The 11,223-nt window shown below is 31.4% G+C and overlaps 1 protein-coding gene across 1 annotated transcript; it reads left to right on the top strand.

The window, feature by feature from the left end:
- Positions 1-502: 502 nt before the first annotated feature.
- On the top strand, positions 503-6,511 carry LOC107913882 (NADP-dependent malic enzyme). Its single transcript, XM_016842551.2, has 20 exons — positions 503-812; positions 1,207-1,490; positions 1,974-2,094; positions 2,211-2,285; positions 2,672-2,823; positions 2,928-3,033; positions 3,120-3,185; positions 3,383-3,478; positions 3,575-3,646; positions 3,753-3,836; positions 3,919-4,017; positions 4,597-4,644; positions 4,749-4,802; positions 4,891-4,989; positions 5,093-5,182; positions 5,266-5,343; positions 5,493-5,567; positions 5,656-5,746; positions 5,893-6,021; positions 6,115-6,511. The coding sequence occupies exons 1-20, from the start codon at positions 783-785 to the stop codon at positions 6,201-6,203; spliced, it is 1,938 nt and encodes a 645-aa protein (XP_016698040.2). The 5' UTR covers positions 503-782; the 3' UTR covers positions 6,204-6,511.
- Positions 6,512-11,223: the final 4,712 nt, after the last annotated feature.

Here is an 11,223-nt window from a genome sequence, read left to right as displayed (position 1 = left end):
ATTTGATGAAACGAATCCTGCGCTTTTTAAATATGTTTCAACCATCATAACATGACAAATCTCACTATAAATCTCGAAGAATTCTTAATCCAAGGGCTGCAAAACTAGATTAAAAATTGTTTTCAATGTACTAATGCAGAATATTTCGAAGCAGATCCTCATTAATTTTATCTCAAAATTTCTCCTCATAATTATATAGTTCTTTTTTTTAGTAAAATTTCCGACTCCCGAAACAAAAGAATACTTAAAAAAAAAAGAATTATTTTGTTATTATTATGATTTACAAGTTGACGACCAATCAAGCAACCAGTGTCTGGTTGTTCAGAAAACCAAACCCGAACTCATCAGCTCAACACACCTAAAACATACAGCAATTAAACAAGATTCGCAGGAAGTTGGCTTGGGTTGGGACCCACTCTTTTTGGACGTCCTACTTGAGGGGACGGTGGTGGCACTTTCGTAATAAAGGGACAAACTCAGCTACCCACTTGTCATTTGCAGTCACCAAAAGTCTGCTGAGGGTAGCAGAGAGGGATAAAAACCGGACACGTTTTTTAGGATTCCTCCTTCTCTCCCTCATAGATACAAAATCAGCGGGTAGAGAGAGAAAGCAGAGTAAGGGAAGGGAAAAGGAAGGGAAAGGGAAGCTTTATATAACCCATCTGCTTTCTCTCTAAACTCTCTTCCTTTCCATCTTTCCTTTCTTTGCTTTGCTTGTTTCTATTGAGAGATTTCCACTAACAAAAGCTCTAGACTCTTGTCTTCCCACATTTTCTCTCACCATGATTTCCTTGCACAGAAGCTGTTTTCTGGTAATTTCTTAATCAACCCATTCTTCATTTTCACTACCCATTTCCTATAATTTATTTCTAAACCTTAATCATTGTTATATCTCTTCCTCATGTTTCGTTTTTTTTTCTCTGGTATTTTTCTAGTTTGAAAATCACATGAGTTTACCTTTTTCAGGGTCTTTCCTTTGTAGCTCTTTTACAATAATAAAAATTTCCTTCTTTTTTATTCCTCCTATCTGGTTTTGCACATCTTTGAAAGATATTCAACATCTAAGGCTTTCTTTTATGACATTAAAGATCTCAGATTTACCACAAATACATATATATATATTTAAAAAGTCTGTTTTGCTTTTTATTTGATTTCGTTACTGACCTTTTCTTTTCTTTTTTTTTTATGGGATGGGGGGGGGGACAGAACAACACTGGCATTTCTGGGTCATCAAGCCCTTTCTCATACAAGCTGAAGAAGCTGCCACCAGCTTCTGTCAAAGTCACAGCTTTAGGCCCCAACAGGGATCGAAACAGCAGCGTTTTGATTGAAAACAACAACCCATTGAAAGAAATAAAAGAAGATGACACTTCTTCTGTTGCTGATGTGGACCCCAATCCTACTGTTACCGGCGAAGACCGCGACCTCTACTATGACGCCGCCGCCACCGACGATCAACTTGTCACCCCTTGGTCTCTCTCTGTTGCCAGGTAACATTCGATTACTTTCCTTTGCACTAATATCTTTCTCGTGTAATTTTTATTTATTTATTTGGCTTTTCCCACCTCTATTATGAGCTTTCTTTTTTCTGGGTATGACATGATGGTTTTTAAGATTTTTCATATATGTTTGACAGATCTCTTTTTTGTCTAACATTTAAATAAGAAGGTGATCTTCTAAGTGTTGGGTCTTATTTTATTTTCTGGTCTTCTTCTTTGTGTTTAAGTTCATGGTTTTCCTTTTGATGTACTTGTTGTGAACTCTTTGTTTTGTATTGAATGTTAGATCATGATGTTGTGGCCAACAATAATTTTACCAATTCAGATCTTTGATTTGTTGTTTTGTCTTTGTGTTGGTTGTTAGATATGATTGAAATTCCTAGGAAATAAATGTTACGTTTTTTGAACTACTCTAATTTCAAAAATCCAATTAATTATACTTTCAAAGACTAAGCTCTTCTTCATGCACTGCAGTGGGTATTCGTTGTTGCGAGATCCTCACCACAACAAAGGACTCGCCTTTAATGAGAAAGAAAGAGATTCTTATTACTTGCGTGGTCTTCTTCCCCCCACAGTTATTTCCCAAGAACTTCAGGTTATCTACCCTGCTCGTACATCTTTTTTGACTTCACTTGAATCATTCTGTTGAATTCTGTTCATTTTCCTTAACCCTTGCTATGTTTAATGAACTATTTTACCACTACTCACCAGGTGAAGAAAATGATGTATAGTATCCGCCAGTATCAAGTTCCTCTGCAGAAGTACATGGCCATGATGGATTTGCAGGTAACCGTTTGCTCTAAAGTCGTAGGTTTCTGGCTGGAATTATTGCAGCATGTTTCTTGAATGTCAAATATGTAGCTGCACCCGATGGCATGATTTTATTTCTCTTTAGTTCATCATATTATATGAACAATATGTTTGAATTTGTGTAGCTTTGTGCTATTATGTTTCCTCCTATTATTGTGAGATTATGATTTTTATTTTCTCTATTTAATTTCACAATCTTTCCTCCTTGCTGTTAGTTCCCATTCTTATTCTGTTTTAAGTGTTTCTAAAAATTTTTATTCGGACTATCGTACTCAGAAAGAAATAATACTTTATGCTTTTATCAATTGCTGTTAATGACTTTAACACTTCTGAATTGATTTCGGTTTCACTTTCATTTTCAGGAGTTAAATGAAAGGCTGTTCTACAAACTTCTGATCGACAATGTTGAGGAGTTACTGCCTGTTGTCTATACCCCAACTGTTGGTGAGGCTTGTCAGAAATATGGGAGCATCTTCAGGCGCCCTCAGGGTCTTTTTATCAGTTTGAAAGAAAAGTACGTTTCACATAGAGAATTGGTTCCTCGGATTATAGCTGGCATCGGATTCTTGAATTTGAGCTTCTTTCCCGTTGTATTACACTGACTTGTGTCCTTTGCAGGGGGAAGATTCATGAAGTTCTGAGAAATTGGCCTCAGAGGGATATTCAAGTCATCGTCGTCACTGATGGGGAAAGGATTTTGGGTCTAGGGGACCTTGGCTGTCAGGTATAAATACTCAGAGACATCTAATGATAACTGCCTCTGTCTCTCACATGTGTTATTGACTTGTTAATGGTAATTTATATTCTCAGGGAATGGGAATTCCTATAGGGAAGCTCTCTTTATATACTGCACTTGGAGGAGTTCGTCCTTCTGCTGTAAGTATATGTAATGATGAGTATTTACTACCCTTTGCTTTATTACTAAAGGACTGATGGAAGGCTTCTTTACATATTGCTTTTATTAAGAGGTTATGAATCCGGACAAGCCTCATAATGATCTGTATCTTACTGTTAACCATGTTTGGCAATATTTTCCCTTATGCTATGGCTGATACATTAGCTGCTGTTTGCAGTGCTTGCCTGTAACCATTGATGTGGGTACAAACAATGAGCAATTGTTGAATGATGAATTTTATATAGGGCTTAGGCGAAGGAGAGCTACTGGGCAGGCACGTAATCTTATTGTACACTTGTTTTGCTTTAGTTATGAAGGCAATCAGATTTTGTTTTTAATACTAAAGAGGTTCTGTTCTTCTTGACTCTAGGAATATGCCGAACTTATGCACGAATTCATGAGTGCAGTCAAGCAGAACTATGGGGAAAAAGTTCTCATTCAGGTAAGTTAACTCGAGCGAGATATGAATGGAATATTGGCTGGAATATATGATGTGTTTGTTTATATGTTAAGTTCAATGTTTTCTGAATCTTTAACGATTTTTGCAGTTTGAAGATTTTGCAAACCACAATGCCTTCGATTTGCTTGCTAAATATGGCACAACTCATCTGGTTTTCAATGATGATATTCAGGTTACCATTTAATCTTAATTTTCTTAAATCAATTAGGATTAAACATCTCATTTATGATATGGGAAAATTACCCCTTTTGCAGGGAACAGCATCTGTGGTCCTTGCAGGGCTTGTTGCTGCACTAAAAGTAGTCGGTGGAACCTTGGCTGATCATAGATTTTTATTCCTTGGTGCTGGAGAGGTGAGCTGTTATTATAACTTGTTGAAAGTCTTGGTTCATTCTAATGACAGGAGCAATCATGGTAATTTTCAATTAGTTAATAGGGAAAAAAGGAAAAGATGGACAAGTTTTCGTCCTGCAAGACATGCCCATCTGGTGACAATTAGCATAGCTAAGACAAGTGTGAACAACAGAAGTGAAATGGATAAACATTGTCCTGCTCGGAGTTGGATAATAAAGAGAAAAACATTGAGTTAAAGACATGGAGTCTTCTCTCCTATAATTTGACGTCGAAATTCTTATGTACTTAATATTAAGTTCCTTCAGTTTTGCTGTAATAGTTCGATTATATTCCCTCCCTCTTCTTTTATATTCAAAAAGTTGAAGGACAGGGGCATCTCTCAAACCCTTTCTGTTTAATACCATTACAACCTTAATTGTTGAAGGTGAAAATATTTCTGTCTCTATTTAAAGAGTATATTGCATCTAGTGGCATTGTAGTTTCCATTTAAGATTCTCTTATTGTCCTCTCTCTTTTTTTTATACTATTTGCATTGCCATTTTATTGCCGTATCTGACTTTGTATTTGGTGATCTACAGGCTGGTACTGGCATAGCAGAACTTATAGCTCTTGAAATTTCAAAACAGGTTTTACTTTTAGAATCAATCATCATAGTTTTTATGCTATGGTTTATAGTAGATGTACATCATGTCATGAAGCCATTGGAAATAATACTTGATTGTACATGCAGACAAACATGCCACTTGAAGAAGCTCGCAAGAAGATTTCGCTTGTGGACTCCAAGGTAGGAAAAATCTAATCTAGCTGTTTCATACAAAGCAGATAGTTCATTCTAGTGAATGAATGTTGTATACATTTTGTTCTTTTTCCAGGGATTGATTGTTAAATCTCGTATTGACTCACTTCAGCATTTCAAAAAGCCCTGGGCTCATGATCATGAACCAATCAAGAAACTTGTCGATGCTGTTAATGTGTGAAATCTCTCTTTTGTATTCCTTTGCTCACTCAACTCTCACCAAAAGAAAAAAAACAAGTGTTTCTTAGACTCTTTGTTCTTTTGTCTTATTTTAACAGGGAATCAAACCAACAGTGTTGATTGGAACATCAGGAGTAGGAAGGACATTTACTAAAGAAGTGGTTGAGGCTATGGCTGCTTTGAATGAAGTACTGTATCTCTATAAATTTTCTTTATAAATAAGTGAAACAATGAAACCAAACTCATCCCTTATATATTTGACTGCTTGCAGAAACCTATTATATTCTCCCTTTCTAATCCAACTTCACAATCTGAATGTACTGCTGAAGAAGCATATACATGGAGTGAGGTAATTGAGTCATGCAGCTTTTATATCTCATTTCTCAACAGTTAACCTAATTAGTTATTTCAGCGTTTCTGAAATATATTATTCAAAGCTTTGTATGACTATTAACAATGTAACACACAATGGTTCTTCTCTTTTCTGTTCACTCACAGGGCCAAGCCATTTTTGCCAGTGGAAGCCCATTTGATCCTGTAGAATACAAGGGAAGAGTTTTCGTACCTGGGCAGGTTGTACATAAAGTAGTTTGACCTCCATATTTGGTAAAATATCTTGCATTTGAGGGCTAACTTAAGTTGTTATACTTCTCTCCTACAGGCAAATAATGCATACATCTTCCCTGGCCTCGGTCTGGGTTTAATTATGTCTGGTGCAATCCGTGTTCATGATGATATGCTTCTGGCAGCCTGTAAGTTCACATTTAACTTATGCTTTGGATAACCGAGCTATAACCGTTAAAGGCATGCAGATTTTGTTTTGTATCTGGTGGTTTAAAGTAGTGCTGACTAGGTTCTTTTGCAAGTTGTTAAACCTTTTCTTCATTTGTGAGCGCAGCGGAGGCTTTGGCTGCACAGGTGACACAGGAGAACTTTGACAAGGGACTTATTTACCCACCATTTAGAAATATCAGAAAGATTTCAGCCCATATTGCAGCCAGTGTTGCAGCTAAAGCATATGAACTGGGTAAAATTCTATCTTATATCGTATCAATAACATGATACAACATGCAACTCCATCTTATCTAATCTTTGATATAATTATCCCATTGTACCCTAGGTTTGGCTACTCGGCAGCCTCAGCCCAAGGATCTTGTGAAGTATGCTGAGCACTGCATGTACAATCCTGCCTACCAAAGCTACCGGTGAAGGTAGTTAGAACACCTCTGCTTTTACCATATTATTTATTAAAAAAAAAAGGAAGCCCACTTTAACCATTCCTTGAAGTCTTGTATTTGGTCTTTTTTGTTTGATATCTTTGTCATTCTTGAAGTTTTGTTCCTCCCTGTTCATCTTTGCTGTCTTGTAAGGTACTTGGTGGGTAAGAAGGTGAATGGTGGGTGGTGTAGTTAGATCAAATGAAGTCAAAAATAGCATTTTTTTTTTCTGAAAAAAAATGTGGTTATGAACTGGAAAATGTTTCACATTACATGAAATAGAAACTTGAAAGGTGTCAATGAGTGTGACTTTGCTTGCCCTTTATTTCTCACCTACTCAAATATTTTCTTTAAGCTTTTAATGCAAAAACCAAGGGAAATATGCATACGTAAAATATTTGGCCTATTAAGTTGGTCATATTAGTTGAGCACCTTAAGAGGCCAAACATTTTTTTTTTGTATATGAAAAAGGTGTCTATTCCCATTTAAAACCAATGCACAAAGCTCACATTCTATCTCAAATGTTTTGTCAAAATTGGTAAGCACAAAATAGGTGCATTGCGAAGTGTTAAATGTTCCCATTTAAAACCAACTTATTTTATAGTCTTCATTAAAGTCGCAATGGAAGAAAAATTCTGTACTAGTACGTGGAAGAAAAGTTAATCTCAAATGTTTCCTCAATAATACTTCGATAGGCACAGAGTCAATTTGGTGCTGTATGCCTCTCAAGTTATTTGGCTGACATCACAATGATTCTCCTATTCTAAAGATTCTATCAAGTAGAAATGATTACAGATTGTCCAAGGTAAAACTAAATCCAAGACTCTCATGTAAACCAAGTTAGCCTCCATTATGATCTCGGTCATCTCCATTCATGGGGTTTGAAAGTTGCTAGTAGTGGATGGAAAAGAGGTGGTGTGGTGGCTTAAGGTGTTTGGTGAAAGATGGGCAGGATGGGTTGATTATGGTAGAAGATTAAGAGGGAAGGTTCAACGGAGATAACCCACGTGTGCAATAGGTGACACTTAATGTGCCACATAGTATTCACGTTACTTAAGTGAAAACAGAAAAAAAAAAGGTGGAATAACAACCTAAAAACGCTAGGGACGATATTGTAAGCTTTAAAAGGTTAATGACATAAATGAAAATTTAAATGAAGTTTAGGGATTTACCACTTGGCATTCCTTAGGTGGTCAAACAGTCTTGGGCTCCAATTATCCAAATACCAAATTGATTTGTAATGCCCGGTAGTCGAATTCATCATATCGTGGACTTTCGGATCAAGTTATTTAATTCTCAACAAAAATTAAAAATTAATTTATTAATATAAACATATAACATCACATGTAAAATTAATATTAGAACTAACATTTGCGTTTCCCTATTAAGCGAAAGGGACAAAAACCCTTCTTTTTTGCTAAGTACCAAACTGCCCATTTTATTTATTAGCTATGTGGTATTATGATTTTTTAGTAAAAATAATAATTTTTTTCTTACTGCCCATTTTATTTAGTAAAAATAATATTGTTTTACCTAATAAATTTAGGTATTTAATTTAATCTGGAAAAAACTTTAGGTATCAAATTAGAAAAAAAACGTATTAAATTAGGCTTAAAAAAGTTTAGATACTAAATTTTTTAAAAAAGAAGTGTCAAGTTGAGGTATTAAATTAAGCTAAGAAAATTCAACTACCGAATTAGAAAAAAATGTTAAGTTCAAGTATCAAATATTATATTAAATCTATTTTTTTTAACTTCACGAGCCCATTAATAAATTAACAAGTGTCTTTAATTAGTATTTTAAAAAATAAAAATATATAAATGAAACACATTGGCTACTTTTAAACCAGTTTTTAGAGTTAGAAAAATTTTCAAACTAAAACTCTTCTGTAGTATACCAAATAATAATTCATATATTTATTAGCTTTGTTATATTTTTTTTAGTAAAATTAAGATGATTAAGTCCATTTAATATAAAAAATAAATCACATTATTTAATTAAAAATAAATAAAAATTTTAAATTTTTATATAGAATTATTTTTTTCTCTAAAAATGCGTTTTGCATCCCTTCTTTTAAATCTAAAAATTCATTTTGCTTTGTTTTGAAATTTCTAAATTATGGTAAGAATGAACACAAAATTCATGTTATTTAATCAATTTTTCACTAATTGAAAGCTTAACAAATTCGATTGATAGGTTTTTTAGGCTTAATATGTAAATTTCGAGGATTATGAACAAAAGCACAGAAGGAGTGGAGATGGAAATACAATTTTGAAAACACACATGTATATTTTAATCCATTATATTTACAATAAATTATTTTGACATTTTTTTATATGCTTTAAAAAAATTTCTATGTTTTTACCATTTTTATTTTTTAATAAATAATTAATGTTTTTTATAGAAAATTTAAAATTTTTTTATAATTTTTATAATATTCTGAACTACATTCAGAATGAATTTGGACAAATGAATGTTTAAGTCTAAGATGAACTTAGACATCGATTTGTCCAAATTTACTCGGGATGTACTTTTTTAGTAACTTTTATTAATTTTTTAGATTTTTGACCACATCAACAATGTTAATTGTCGAAATTATTAATGTCAATTTTTGTTAACAAAATGTGCCACTTCAATTCTTTTTGAGTGATCAATAAAGGATTAATTGGTTGAAATTTTTTTTGTCCTTAAACCTAGAATAATTAATACCAAGAAAAAATAAAAATATATTATTGCATTTGGCATATACTTAATAAAATTATACGTAGTTGTTTACCTATGTGTTTTTTTTCAAATAAACAAATGAAAAAAATCATAAAATAAAATATTTTTGTATAAAAAAATAGCTTCAATAGCAACGGTATAGTGACCATTCAAGTTTTCTATTATTATTATTTATGAATATCAATAAACATGCGAAATGTTTTTTGTGACTACTCCATTTAAATTTGTGGAAAATGTTTGTCACAACTTTGACTTTTCATACTATTACTCATTAAAATGATCTTTGCCTCCCTCGACGATGCCTTTTTTTTTTCATTTCAATATTACTTAATATTTCATCTTTAATCAACCGTAATTTTAATGATTTTTAATTTTTAAAAATAATTATTTTTAATTTTTAGAATGTCATAAAATGCTTTCGTTTCATCTACGTGGCAACTTATGTATATGTTAATTTTTTTTACTTATTTTGGAGTGATTTGACAAAAACACAAGTTTAAAAGATAAAAAAAATAGAAAATTAAATGGAGTTAATTTTTTTTTTGTAAAATTGGAGGGTCAAATAAGTCGTTATGACTTATTAAAAAAATAAAACACAAAAGTATCATCATAACAATATAATTTATTTTAATATGAAATAGCATTTTTATAATTTTTCGAATTGATTTAGTATCTGATTGATTTGTGATATCAACTCAATCAGAGCTTTAAATAATAATATAGATATACAAACAATCCAAGTGAAACAAATTGCGTAATAAAATTGAAATGTATAAAAATATTAAAATGAAACTTTGGTTGAAGTGGTAATAAAAATTCATAGATCTTGATGGCATGGGTAGTTCAAGTATCAATATTTGCAACTTTTTATGGGTTTTTTCAAATAAAAAAAAAACAAAAGAGACAAAAGTATCATAATAATAATATAATTTATTTTAAATATAAAAAAGATATTTTGATAATTTTTTTAATTGAATTGAATTAATTTTTTTCATGTGGTTAAAAATCTTCACCCTGATCAAAGATACACTTTTGAAAACTTCTTGTTACAATATGCCTAGAATTAGGCATACCTCCTCTCCAACCTTTAAATAGGAAGATAATGCACTTCAACGCATTCGAACGCACATGACAACAATACCAATTCCAATTGAGTTAAGACTCAATTGACGACCTTTAAAAACTTATCCACTTGTTTTCCTTATCAAAACTCACCTATTTTTACTAAACAACTATTCCATTCATTTATTCCAAAATACATTCTTTTATTTATATTTTCTTATATTCTCGACGTGTCAGTTTGGTGATGAATGGACCGTCACTCTTTATATCGACTTGTTAAATTAATTTTTCTGTTATTGGACTAATTAATTTAATTCCTATATTATTAAAAAGAATCAAATAATATCATATTAGAATAAAGTTAATATTTATTGTTTAAAAAATATCATTTATTGTTTATTAGACTTAATATCTTTAAAGTTTTTTATGGATATAAAATCTTTTATTTGGAATTAAACAACAATTGATAAAATAATTTTCAAGACATTTTTTATATGGTAAATGTTAACTCTGTTATAATTTATATTTATGTGATTCTTTTTAATAATAGAAAGACTAAATTAATCCATTTAATAGTATAAAAACTAATTTAATCTAATCCCTGTAATACAAAAAGCTCGAGTGTTTAACCATAAGATTAATTCAAAAAATATATCGATTTGTTTAAAAAAAAACTTACTTTATCAAAGCTTAAAGCATATGCCATTTATATTATTTAACTCTTTTTCAAATTAATTTTTGCATTTTCCATCATAATATTGTTTTTTTTAATTATTATTATTATAGATATAATATACTCACTGATATAAGTACAATGATATATTTGAACAACTACAACATATAATCAAAATAATATAAAGCATTATAAATAAAAAAATAAAATGAAAATAATGAAGAATCACACAAAATTCATACATATTGAAACTGAAAATTCACGCTTCATAACTATTATTGTTGGACTTGAACTTAAATACTTAAAGATGGAAGAGCTTAGCTTTAACTAATAATACTAAGGCTATATTGACTACCATCATTATATTTTTATTTTATGTATATGTATTTTTAACTAAAAAATTTATCTCTATTATTTTTTTTGGTAAAAAGAGACTACTATCTTTTTTTATCTCTAAGTTTGATTCAAATCTTGTATAAATGCATGAATAATTAATTAAAATTGAGTGATTAATTTGATGGTTAAAGATTGTTCATTTTAGAAGCTATGCGAG

The sequence above is a fragment of the Gossypium hirsutum genome, chromosome D10 (assembly GCF_007990345.1).
Source record: "Gossypium hirsutum isolate 1008001.06 chromosome D10, Gossypium_hirsutum_v2.1, whole genome shotgun sequence".
NCBI lineage: Eukaryota > Viridiplantae > Streptophyta > Magnoliopsida > Malvales > Malvaceae > Gossypium > Gossypium hirsutum.
The sequence above is the reverse complement of the archived record's forward strand: the minus strand, read 5'-3'. Positions and strand labels throughout refer to the sequence as shown.